Source organism: Leptodactylus fuscus, chromosome 1 (genome assembly GCF_031893055.1).
Source record: "Leptodactylus fuscus isolate aLepFus1 chromosome 1, aLepFus1.hap2, whole genome shotgun sequence".
Classification (NCBI taxonomy): domain Eukaryota; kingdom Metazoa; phylum Chordata; class Amphibia; order Anura; family Leptodactylidae; genus Leptodactylus; species Leptodactylus fuscus.
The window spans coordinates 230,000,047-230,013,716 of NC_134265.1; the positions used below are offsets into that span (position 1 = coordinate 230,000,047).

General features: G+C 39.9%; 1 protein-coding gene across 6 annotated transcripts in view; it reads right to left on the bottom strand.

Moving 5' to 3' along the window:
- SEC31A (SEC31 homolog A, COPII component) overlaps positions 1 to 13,670 on the bottom strand; it is a 55,423-nt gene that overhangs the window by 17,055 nt on the left and 24,698 nt on the right. For 5 of the 6 annotated variants that reach the window (XM_075283749.1, XM_075283748.1, XM_075283747.1 and 2 more), the window contains exons 14-20: positions 11,424 to 11,501; positions 11,061 to 11,136; positions 6,408 to 6,586; positions 5,779 to 5,905; positions 4,695 to 4,840; positions 2,276 to 2,449; positions 1,624 to 1,779 (exon numbers count right to left, since the gene is read on the bottom strand). In XM_075283749.1, the coding sequence (XP_075139850.1) occupies positions 1,624 to 1,779; positions 2,276 to 2,449; positions 4,695 to 4,840; positions 5,779 to 5,905; positions 6,408 to 6,586; positions 11,061 to 11,136; positions 11,424 to 11,501 (936 nt within the window). The remainder of the gene's footprint in view (positions 1 to 1,623; positions 1,780 to 2,275; positions 2,450 to 4,694; positions 4,841 to 5,778; positions 5,906 to 6,407; positions 6,587 to 11,060; positions 11,137 to 11,423; positions 11,502 to 13,670) is intronic. The other variant, XM_075283745.1, reaches the window with a different exon arrangement.

Consider the following 13,670-nt stretch of genomic DNA (forward strand, 5'->3'; position numbering starts at 1 on the left):
CCACACAAAAAATATGAATAAAAATTAACTTTTATTGAGTGCTCCTAAAAAGGTGTAGCAACATATATACATACAAAATATATAAACAAACATAAAACAAAATCATATAGGGGTAGACAATGCTACAAATACCAACTTGTCAGCCATGGAATGTACACTGGATGGCAACACTAACATCATAGTACAAAGGGCTCAACCATAGCTAAAACTGAAAGTGTCCAATAATAAAGTGTTGTAAATGAAAACAACAAATAATCAGTGTAATAACCCACAGATAGCTATGAGACTGCCCACATAAGATGATCCAAGATTAGCCTCCATACATACCAACAATAACAATGTTTTCATTTACAACACTTTATTATTGGACACTTTCAGTTTTAGCTATGGTTGAGCCCTTTGTACCATGATATTAGTGTTGCCATCCAGTGTACATTCCATGGCTGACAAGTTGGTATTTGTAGCATTGTCTACCCCTATATGATTTTGTTTTATGTTTGTTTATATATTTTGTATGTATATATGTTGCTACACCTTTTTAGGAGCACTCAATAAAAGTTAATTTTTATTCATATTTTTTGTGTGGCTGGTTCACTTTGTTGCTATGGTCATTTACCCACACATAATTTGTTATATTTGCCTCTATTGTTTACTATAACTTCCATAACCTAAAGGTTTCAAATGAAGCTTTTGAAAGATTTTCATAAAACATCCTAATAAATTTTGCATTTCAATTTCTCACAATTCCCGATATCTCAGTTAACCGTGAAAAGCTAATCAAAGACGATGTTCCGAAGATTTACTGTGCATTTTTTGCCTCACTAATCAAAAGTGCATTTGTAAAATGAAGATTCATTATGGTGTATTCCACCATTTTTCTGAAAAACACTGGTCTAAAATAAGCAAACGCATTGGACGCGTAAGTTAGGAGAAACGTTTAACATGTCTATCAAACTGCACCAAACCTAACACAGAAAATGTGAAACATTATAAGTTTAGTGCACATTGTATCTGTCTCATCTAGGTTTTTGCGGTCTTAATTTCAAGCACTAATAATTAATCTGCACCATTGTTTCTTATACACAACAGTATCCAGTCTAGGCTATCTGGTTTTGGCTCACAGGGGATTTCTTAAGGGCTAGTTCATACGGGGATTCCACGGTGCATCTTCTGTCGCCGCTGCAGTGCACAGCATCCTGTCGCGGCTTTCCGCTTCGGATTAGGCCCAAATGAAAGGGCCTAGTCTGGAGGGCTGGGCGCTGTCGCTGAATCAGCCGCGGAATCCGCCTGAAGAAAGGGCAGCTTGCTAGCAGTCTACATAGACCACTTTTGTGAGGGAGCGGATTATGACGTGGATTGAGCGCCAAAATCCGCCCCCCTCAGCTCAGCTCAGCTGCACCAAGTATAATACCAGAACAGATTTTCAGGCTCTAAATATTAATAAGGTTTTCATTCTCTGACAGCAAGAATATACATATTGACTATTATACTTGCTGTATTTTTCATTATACAAGTGTTAACCTCTATTTACATAACAAAATAAAAGTCCACTTGAAATATCTCACAGTATTGAAGAACCACAAGTATTCATATAGCACTAAAAATTAATAAAACTGTCTTTACCTGAGGGTAGTACTGGTTGTCTGTTGTTGGTTTCATGTGTGTTGGCATGCGTTGTGGAACCACAGTTGTTGTACGGGGTGCCATAGAATTAGTGGGAGTGTAGCCACTCTCTCCTTGTGCTCGTGACAATCTATCCCGCAACTGCACAATGTTCAGCTGGTGAAAAGAGATATAAAAATAAAGTATATATTACATTTTATACTGTATTGCAATATTTTAGAAACAGATGAAATGGAAATTTTTAAAGGGGAGCCACACTGCAGTCTTCTACAATTTGGGTGCTGAAGAACATCAGCAAAATATTACTGAACATAATAAAAATGCTGCAAAAGCAACATGACATCTAGCCTGATTAATGTGCTTTGACATTTGGATCAACAGGTAGAAAAGCAAGTACAAAGTGGGGCAGAATCTGATTTTAGGACCTCCATCTCTAATCTCCATATACCCTAGTAGGACATATGGACATTGGTATGTGGGGGTTGGAGGGACCACTGTCCTTTTGCCTAGAAAATAAAGAAGTCTGAATATCGAACACATAATACATTCTAAGGAAGGAAATAAGGTGTTTTTTTACTACCCATTCCTAAGACAGTAGTGTTTAACTTGTATTTTAATAATCAGGGCTTAATGGATGCCCAGTTGCACTCACTTGATTGGTGTTGTTGGGCAAAAATGCCATAGCAGCTGCAAGATTTCCTTGAGCTGCCAGCAGGATGGCATACTGACTCATCTTATCTGCCAAGAGAGTGCCCACATCTTGTGTGTCCACAGCTTGTGTGACTTGCACGGCTTTGCGAAGAATAACAACTTTTTCTATAAGATCCTAAACAAAATAAAGAAATACATGAAAAAGAGTTAGATAGTCTTCTGTGCTTCCAATATAAACAATTCTTGCTCTTGAGACAACCCACTATATTTCATACGATATAGATAGCAGGATGCTACCTAGGGACCACAATGTATCCTTAAGATACACTGTACAGGAATGATGAACAGAGGGCAGAACGGGCTGAGATGGTTGAGCTGCAGTACCAGACACATTCTCAGGGTGGAGAGGGGGGCTCAGACCTTCACCTATTGCATATTTCCGGTTATCCTACAGATAAACCAGCAATCTTCTACATGGAAAAGGTGAAAAGTTTTTTTTTATAGTTATGGCCCCCAACAGCAGCACTATATTAAACAAAACAGATGCCTGATACTGCTGTAAATTCACAATACTGCAGCACCAAGCAATGAACTACATGGCTTTGGATAGTAACTTAGGTATATGCAGAATATATGCATACATAACTACAGATTCCAGCAGGGATAAGCCAAACTTCTGTAATTTGTTAAACTTATGCAGCATGATAACAGCTGTACCTGTGGGTGTGTGTATATATCTAACTATTGTATTTTATGTTTCACTGAAAGATGAGATGCTATCAGAAAAGAATAAGACTTAGGGAAATTCACAGGTAATGGGGATAAGGAACTAAAATATAACTTTTAATAGCCTACATTAAAAGAATAGACCCTTAGCCAGAATTGTGACCTAAAATCTAAGTGACATGTTACATAAAATATAAATGTAGCGCTGTTACAGCATGTCAGATGATATAAAGGCTCCACAGATATGCTGGTGTCGTGTATACTGACAAAAGATCCACCAAAATAACAGTCAGCAGAGTTGGACACTAGTACCTGCTCCACTACAGCCTTAGGTTAAAGGGATCCTATCATTAAAATTGAATTTTTTTGGCCCTAACATGTAAGAATAGCCTTAAGAAAGGCTATTAGTCTCCTTCCTTTAGATGTCTTCTCCGCGCCGCCGTTCCATAGAAATCCCGGTTTTCGTCGGTATGCAAATGAGTTCTCTCGCAGCACTGGGCGCGGGCCTCAGCGCTCAGACAGCAATATGGGCATCCCCAATGCTGTGAGAGAACTCTCCAGTGCTTCCTTCATCTTCTTCAGGAATGCGTCTTCTTCCGGCAGTGGCTTTAAACTTCTGGGCCCCGGGCAGCCAACTGCGCATTCCTGCCGGCCACAAGAAAATGGCTGCTTATAATACTGTGTAAGCGGCCATTTTCCTGCGGCCGGTGGGCACGCGCAGTCGGCTTTGCCCTAGGACTGAGGCCTAGAAGTTTGAAGCCAACCCCCAGAAGAAGACGCGTTCCTGAAGAAGATGGAGGCGGTGCTGGAGAGTTCTCTTGCAGCATTGGGGATGCCCCCAGTTCTGTTTGAGCACTGGTGCTGCGAGAGAACTCATTTGCATACCGGCGAAAACTGGGATTTCTACGGAACGGCGGCGCGGTGAAGACATCTAAAGGTAGGAGACGAATAGCCTTTCTTAAGGCTAGTCCTATGTGTTAGAGACAAAAAAATTTAATTTTAATTATAGGATCCCTTTAAGTGCTGCAAAGTAATATTTTCCCCAGCAGTTAAGTCAAGTCTCAGGAGGAATATTCTCCTCTCAGATTCACCGCAAATCAAGAGCTCATCTAGAGAGATATACATAGTATAGCTAGCATACACTTCACCAGCATATCTGTAGAACTAGTGTCTATCCAGCCTTTTTAGGTACCTCAGGTCTGAGGTCTACTTCATCAAAGGAGATCTAACCACACCGCTTTCGGTCAGTAATTTTTTTAGCAGGTGGTGCGCCTTACACCCGTCTGTTTTATATCATCTGAAGAATGCAGTAGCAGCGCTACATTTATATTTTATTGTGTGACATGCCACTTATATTTTAGGTCACAATTCTGGCTAAGGACTTGTTCTTTTAATGAAAACTATTAAAAGTTATATGTTAGTTCCTTACCCCATTACCAGTGAATTTACCTTACTATTGTATTTTATGCGGATAGAAACTTAATATGTATATGATATTACATTCCAGAGTTTTCCCACAACAGTGATTAAAAGTAATTCCCTATATCTGTACTGGGAGACTTGTAACTATTGTAATAACAAACAAATTAGGGACTAAAGATTGCCAAAAAGCCTTTAATAACTAGGAGGTAGGCTTTAAGATCCTGGATAGCATAATCCTTAAGAGACAGGAGAACAGAGTTCACAACAGTCACCTGTAGTGAGAGTGGGTTGACTCCATCCTGAGCTTTGGTCCAGCAGGCCACCAGTTTCTCTACATTTCCTGCACAGATGTAGCACAGACACGCTTGTGCCTGAAGAGATGGATCTCCCTCCTTTTCAAGTCTGGAGCCCAACAAGTCTGTAATTAGAGGGTTACAATTCTGGTCAATAGCATTTTCTTAAGACAGAAATAATTTTTTACATGTACTTGCTAAACAAAATATTGCTGCACTATGCACTTACTGAAATGCTGAGCACTCATTCTCAAACCAATATAATCTCTATGACTCGTTTACCTGATATAGCCGGCAAACTAGTCGTATCTTCATAAAGCTCAGTAAAAGTCAATTTTCACTTGTCCTAAAAATAATTTTTTTTTCACCTCTGCCAGTCTATTTAAAATATAAAATTTTTGCCTGGACAACCACTTTAATAATTGCGAAGGAAATATAGTTATTAAATAAGATAAGATATAAAAAAAAGTTTCTTATATTTACCTTTACTATTGATTTATGAAAATTTGTTTTATAATTAGAGGTATGCTTTCAAATATACTTCATTCAGATATGCCAATGGAAAACTTAGGCCGGGTTAACACAAGGATTTTTTGGTCCGGATTTTGACGCGGAATCCACGTCAAAATCCGGCTCAAAAAAACGTGTTCCTTTAAATTCAATGGGAGCTGGTCATTTCCTTTTTTGGCAAGCTTTTTTTCCCCCACTCGCAGAAAAAAGAAGTGACCTGCCCTTTCTTCACGTGGATTCCGCGTTGCGACAATCCCTCCCGACTGGGCCCATTGATTTGGGCCTAATCCGGAGCGGAATGCCGCGACTGTCGGAATCCGCGACCATTGCTTTTCGGACTGGTCCAAAAAACGCTGTGTGAACCCAGCCTAAGACATATGGCTCTTGGACGGAATGGATGAAAAAGTGGAAAATACTGAAGGTTTGCTGGTTTTGTCAACTGAAATTCATAGAATCTGAAACTTTTTTTTTTGTCCAACAGAAAATAAATTATTTGCCTGCAATGGACAACAAAAAGACATTCACCCTAAGAATATTAAAAACAAAATCATACCACATAGAGAAGTAAACTCTTCAGGCCTTGCATAGGTCAGCACTGCAGCTAGTGCCTCTCTCCAATTCTTAAGATCACATGATTCCACAATATCACTCCAGTTCTTGGTAACAACAGCCGTGATCAGCTGAATAAAACACATTAGAAATTGACTGAATTCAAGAAAATATACACACAAACTTACAGAAACAAAAACATTGTGACCTGAAAGGGGCTTTTTGGGATCAATTAAACTTGATCAAGTGGGCAGATGGCGCACCCCTACCATGACCCCATTGAGATTAATCGCATGGAAGGAGTAAATATGTAAAAGTCATAATACTTGAACAAAATTCGGTGTTTTCTATGACTTGTGTGATGATGTGCCACCTAGTACACTTAGCAAACCACCAGTGAATAGATGCAGTGGTCACGTGAAGTAGACCAATTGCCTTGGTGAGAGGACAAAGGCGGGAGATGCCAGTTCCTGGACGTCTTGCTAAAATCCTCCATGGAACAAATTATGTACAAGACTACTTCACCATACCAGATCCAACTTGCCCACTTTAGAAATCTACACCCAGCCCAACTGCACGGCCAGCAACTATTTCATGTAGAACACAAAAATAAACATAAAAAAAAGCACCTACCCGTGTTATTTTGCTTTGTGATCTAGAAAAGTATTTTGTTTGTGTCCTGGTCAATAAATCAGGTCCTCCAGCAATGGCCAGAATGATTGCATCTGCCATACGATTATCATGCAAACATAGATCGACTGCACTTTCAAAGTTACCCGTAAGTAAAGCTTGGGTGATAAGGCCATCAACATCTAGAAACACAAAGGAAATGTTCCAATAAGCAGAAAAATGGATGCAATATTAAAACGCTTTCAAGTACCCTGCTTAGAAAGTGTCAACCTGACTCAAGATAATATATCATAAAACATTCAAATTAGCTGCACAGTCTCACACACTGATGGCAGAAAGATATAATGCAATGACTATGCAGTCTAAAAAGGCTTACTTAGTGAAAGATTACTTAGAAAGTACTACAAGAAGTTAGGGTATGGGGGCACTCGTCCACATTAGGGAGAGTGTTTGCCTACATAGGCAGTACGGAGACTTACAAGTCATTCCTGCTCCGCTAGGGATTATGGGTAAAAAATATGCAAATCTATTCTCCTGGATGGAATTAGGAGAACAGTGCACTCTGTACACCACCCTATAGAGGGCAGCATCCTTAACATCATGAACGACTCCGTTATAAAGTCTTTTAATCATAATGTGGATTTAATTGCTAAATCAGTATTTCTGTCCCAAAAGGAACAGATTCCCAGCTATGGACAGCGCTGTTTCGGCCTATTGGGCCATCCTCAGCATAGGATCCACATTATGATTAAAAGACTTTATAACTGAGTCGTTCATGATGTTAAGGATGCTGCCCTCTATAGGGTGGTGTACAGAGTGCACTCTGTTCTCCTAATTCCATCCAGGAGAATAGATTTGCATATTTTTTACCCATAATCCCTAGCGGAGCAGGAATGACTTGTAAGTCTCCGTACTGCCTATGTAGGCAAACACTCTCCCTAATGTGGACAAGTGCCCCCATACCCTGGTCTATAGTCTCTCACTCTGCTAAATCAGTATCCCTACGCTATGCTGAGGATGGCCCAATAGGCCGAAACAGCGCTGTCCATAGCTGGGAATCTGTTCCTTTTGGGACAGAAATACTGATTTAGCAATTAAATCCACATTATGATTAAAAGACTTTATAACTGAGTCGTTCATGATGTTAAGGATGCTGCCCTCTATAGGGTGGTGTACAGAGTGCACTCTGTTCTCCTAATTCCATCCAGGAGAATAGATTTGCATATTTTTTACCTACAAGAAGTTATAAAGGCTATTCTTCACTTACCTTTCATTGGCTTCTCCGCGTCGCCGTTCCGTAGGAATCCCGTTTTTTGTCAGTATGCAAATGAGTTCTCTCACAGCACTGGGGGGGAAGGCCCCAGTGCTCAAACAGCACTGGGGGTGTCCTCAATGCTGCAAGAGAACTCTCTCCAGCGCAGCCTCCATCTTCTTCAGCAACGACCTCTTCATCCAGCGCAGATTTCAGACTTCTAGGCCTCGGGCACAGCAGACTGCGCATGCCCACAGGCCACGAGAAAATGGCTGCTTACAATACTGTGCAAGTGGCCATTTTCTCGTTGCCTGTGGGCATGTGCAGTCTGCTCTGCCCAAGGCCCAAGGCCTAGAAGTTACAAGCCACCGCTGGAAAAAAAAAAAAAAAAAAAGTCTGAAAAGGACGCTGCTGACGAAGATGGAAGTGGCGCTGGATAGAGTTCTCTCGTAGCATTGGTGACGCCCCCAGTGCTGTTTGAGCACTGGGGCCCGCCCCCAGTGCTGTGAGAGAGCTCATTTGTATACCGACAAGAACAGAGATTGTAGGAGAACGGCGGCGCAGAGAAGATGATGAAAGGTAGGAGAAGAATAGCCTTTCTTAAGGCTATTCCGACGTGTTACTCAGAAAAAAAATGGTTTGTATGATAGGATCCCTTTAACATGTTCTAAATAGGAAAGGGGGAGAACGCTGCTGTCAGACACCTCAAAAAGACAACAGAAGGATTGGGCAGATGAAAGCTAGATAATGAATTTTTATCTTTTCTAACATCTGAAGCTGAGGATAAGGGTAAGAAGGACCCTATACACAATAGATGGTCAACTGGTCCCCCAACATACAGTATCTAAAAAAAAGTGAGTACACTTCTTGATTTCTTTTTTATTATTTCATTATATATTTTTATGGGACAACACTGAAGATATGACACAATCTAAAGTAGTCAGTGGAAAGCTCAACATGACACCGCAAAGAACTCTCTGAGGAGTTTAAAAAAAGAATTGTTGCTCTACATAAAGATGACTTAGGCTATAAGATTGCCACCTTGAAACTGAGCTGCAGCATGGTGGTCGAGACCTTACAACACAACAGGACAGGTTCCCTCTGAACAGGCCTTGCCATGGTCGACCAAAGAAGTTGAGTGTCTGTGCTCAGCATCATATCCAGAGGTTGTCTTTGAAAAATAGCCATATAATTGCTGCTAGCCTTGCTGCAGAGGTTAAAGGGGAAGGAGGGACGGTCAGCTTGTCAGTGCTCAGACCATACACCGTAAACTGCACCAAATTGATCTGCGTGGCTGTGGTCCCAGAAGGAAGCCTTTTCTAAAGATTATGCACAAGAAAGCCTGCAAACAGTTTGCTGAAGACAAGTAGACTAAGAACATGGATTTCTGGAACCATGTCCTGTCATCTGATGAGACCAAGATAAACTTATTTGGTTCAGATGATGTCAATCGTGTATAGTGGTAACTAAGTGAGGAGTACAAGTGTGTCTTGCCTACAGCCAAGCATGGTGACGAGAGTGTCATGGTTTGGGGCTGCATGACAGGTGACACTCAGGGCACAATTTCCACTTTCACTTACGGATGTACTCACTTTTGTTGTGAAGGGTTTAGACAGTAAAGGTTGTGTGTTGAGCGATTTTGATGGCACACCACATTTACACAGTATATAAGCTGTACACTGACTACTTTAGATTGTATCAAAGTGTCATATCTTCTATATTGTCCTATTAAAATATGTAATGAAATAATTAAAAAATTGTGAGTGGTGCACTGACTTTTGTGAGATGCTGTACGTCTAATGTTTATGGCCAGGTTATACAGATGAAGACAAGTCACGTTGCTATATAGAAGCATGTCAGTGATCTAGGCCAATGTTTCTCAGTCACCTCAGCATATCTTTTTAGTCGGTGCATTAGAAATTGCCACAGTCCACTCTACAAGACTTGGTACAATCATAACTGTTGAGGATACTGCTTTAAGAAACTTATAATGGAGAATTTGGGACATTTGCCCATGACTGGGCAACAACAGACTTTATGATATTCAGGTATGGCTCTTTTTTAAGGGCTTATTTTGCCAAATGTTTTCTTTGCATCATTCATGGTGTGTCTACAAATCCCGGACTGCACACCGACATGGGTTAAGGTGCATTCACACTATGGATACGGTGACTGATTCTGAACGTAAAAACACGTTCAGAATCAGCGCATATAAAGCAGATCCCATTCATTTCTATGGGAGCCAGCATACGAGCGCTCCCCATTGAAATGAATGGGCTGCTTTTTTCTCTACGAGCGCTCCCATTGAAGTGAAAGGGAAGCGCTCGCGTGTACAGCTAGCCGTGTGAAGGGGCCCGGCGCTCGGCTCATTCCGAGCCGTACACGCGAGCGCTTCCCATTCACTTCAATGGAAGCGCTCGTAGAGAAAAAAGCAGCCCATTCATTTCAATGGGGAGCGCTCGTATGCTGGCTCCCATTGAAATGAATAGGATCTGCTTTTTACACGCTGATTCTGAACGTGTTTTCACGTTCGGAATCAATCACCGTATCCGTAGTGTGAATGCACCCTTAGCTTGGTTTATCAAGTAAAAGAGAGCGGTGCATGCAGCAACTTTTTTTTCATGCAGACCCAAGGCTTGTATATACAAAAAAGAACAAAGGGGCTGATAAACTAAAATGTCCAGTACACAAGACTAGACATTCTTAAACTGCACTAGATTTTCTAAAGCTATTTGAAAATGTGATGCACTTTTAGTCTAGCTACACCACTTATTGCTTGTCTCAGTTTCCAAAATAATTTTGGTATGATGGCTGAAATTTTAGTGCAACTTTCAGCTCACAGTTTATCATATTAAGTCATACCCCTTTTTCAAGAAGCCCCACCCACATGTTGAAGCAGGTGCATTTTTACATACAAGAAAACTTGCATTTTTTTTTTTGTACAAATCTGTATGCATCCGGTGTTCATGTCCTATATGGTAGTTTTAGAACTCTGTAACATTCTGATATTCATTTATCATTACTATGACATGGATTCAAACATGAACACATGCTTTAACACAAGGGACACCCAAAATTCCCAGAAGCACTTTTAGAACACTGGACTTAAAGCGGTCATCTGGAATAAAAGCTTTACGTTTGTAGCAGCAGCATAGGGACAGTTTATAGGTGCCTTAGCAATGTTTAGCTGAGGAAAGTGAAATGGTGGAACGGCAGGAATGAAGCTGAGCAGAGAAGTATAGACTGTTTTTTTATTATTATTTTTTTTTATTATTATTATTTTTACACTTTTTCCTGGTGCTCCAAACATAAAAGTATGATACTGGAAAACCTTGTTAAACAAGTGACTGCTTTATAAAAATTGTGAATGCATAGGTCATGTACCGTGCTGGTAATATATTTACCTCCGCTCACTGATATATTAAATGTTTCACCTGTCGGGATGATGGCACCACCTTCTTCTTTCTCTGACTTTACTTTCTAAGGAAAGGTAAGAAAAATACAAAAGTCAGTGCTCATACTAAACACTGTGTTGTCACGGAAGATACAGCAGCGCACTCTTGGGTGATCTTCTCAGCAACTAAAGAGCAAAGCCAATACATAAATTAATTTTAGAATCATTAGTAAAGACAACTTTAACAACACATAACCCTGGAAAGACAATTTTAACAGGCATTTGATTGTTAGTGAGTATCCTCAAGCAGGAAGGGAAGCTAAGACAACACAGTGAGGAACAGCACAGTAGCAGTAAAGAAGGTTAAAAGTACCTCCCCCAAGATCAGCTCCTCTGCCGCTTCACTTTCTTCCTCATCATTCTCTAGAGCCTGGCCAGTTTCCTTGACAGTCTTATGTAAAAAATAGCAAGAAATGCAAAACAAAGCACGCAAGAATTAAAGACCAAAGGAAAAACCAAGTAAGATAGAAATCTAAGTGGAGGAAACCAAGTTCATGGTGGGTCATATGATTATGAAAACACACCAGTTTTCCAAGTCTATGCAAATAACACTGAATCACAGTCTTCTGAAAATGTAGGCAACATTAAAATATACCTCATCTTTTCATTAAGACTGCGTTCACATCTGCATTGGAGTTTCCATCGCAGTACCTACCAAAAATCAAAGGAAAAGTTCTGGGATGGATTACTATTTTCTCTGTCAGTTTTAGTTTAAAACCGACAGACCCCATTATAGTCAATGGGGCCGCCAGGCTCCGTAAAACCACTGTTTTAGCGGTCTACCTCTCTGTTATTCGGGTCACTCGGGAAAAACAAAAGGCAACTAAGTGTGAATCTATCATAATTGCTGTCATCTGTTTTTTTCCATCAAAAAGTTGCAAACCTTTATAAATTCATTGCCAAGTGTATTCTAGAATTGTTTCCCAGCGTTTGCAATCCTATGTAAATTAAATAGGCTGGATTCCATTGCAAGAAACAAATATCAGCACAACACTAGCAAAATAATTTTTGGGAATTTTAGCATCGATGGCCTATTCTTAATTCGATGGATGTCTGACTTTTAACAGCCCGCCGCTCAGCTGACTGAAGGTGCTGCAGTGCACCGACACACGCACAGCTCTGTATACTATGTAGTGGCCTGGATAGGTCATTACAATTAAAGGCCCTTTTCACATCAAGTTAGTATGCAGGTGTATACTGGCCTATAGAAAGTCCTATGGATATGCCGGGAGCTTTTTCTTACATTTATGCTAAACACAGGATTTCAGAATTATACCAAAAGTTCAAAAGAGAGAAGTTATATGTCTGTACAAATGTAAACCAAAATTGTCCTACTAACAGACAACGAATAAAGATATTGAAAATGATGGGGAATTAAACCAACCAAAAGAAATAAATAAAAAGGGACACAAACGTTAGTCCCAAAGCGTCCCAGTACCAATTGTAAGGCTTATTTCCATATAACAGGAAAACTTTATTATGGCAGAGAACCGAACAGTTCTATAACAAAAAATAATAATCCCACCATGAAGTACAGTTTGCACTGACATGTCATTTATAGGAAAGAAACAAAGTGATGGACAGTACAGAATGCAGCGACTAGCAATTGTACCCATCTTTAATGGACATACAAAAATAGAGTACCCTGCTCTTAGAGAAATACTCTTTACAGTCTTACATCCTCCCACCTAGTTGCTGTTTCCATCGTCCATAGTAGTCATCCTAATTTGCTGAACCCACTTTTAATGTTTGGGAGATTAGAATTGGGTTCTGTTTCTCACAAGAACAGTTGCCCAGGGCGAATACACTCAAAACTATTATTAACAGGGTAATGACTTTTTTTTTTTTTTTTTTTTTTTTTTGCTGGACATGTGATTATGCCCAACTAGAGTAAGGAACCTCCTTCATATCTACTGAACTGAAGATGTCAAGATACTTTGAAAGCTTTTTCAAATCACAGGCTGTTCTGTGTGGATGGGACTTTAGCGTATAGCCATTTAGTAAGAGGTAAAAGAGACCAGTATCAGTTATAAAGCCAAAGGAGTCTGGACGTTAGATGGTAAGTCTCTTTTCTCAGGTAAAATCCCCTTCTGTGGTAAAAGCAGATCATTTTCTTATGAAATGACTTCTGCTTTACAATTATTATGATAGGTCAATATCTAAAATACAATTATTTTGTATAATGTATTAAAGCATCCCTACAGGTACAAACAACTCTTTATAAATTAATAGTGCAGGTGAGACATATATAAGAAACTTTGTAATATATCTAAAGGGTATCTGTCTCCTTCACAACTTCTTAAGCTGCTTTCCTCCTCATCTTCAATCAGACTATTTATTTACATAAGATTCAAATCCAAATTTATACACAGAACTCTATGGAGAAGGGATGAGCAGAGAAGAAGGCTGCCTCATTCTGTACACTGTTATCTACATGCCTAGTAGTGTTAAAAGAGCTCAGAATGTAGCAGCAGCAATTATTTGAGTGTATTTTCTAGCAGCCTCTTCTTTCCCCCTCCTCTCTTCATAGACTAATATGTAGAAATGAACTCCTGAAAAT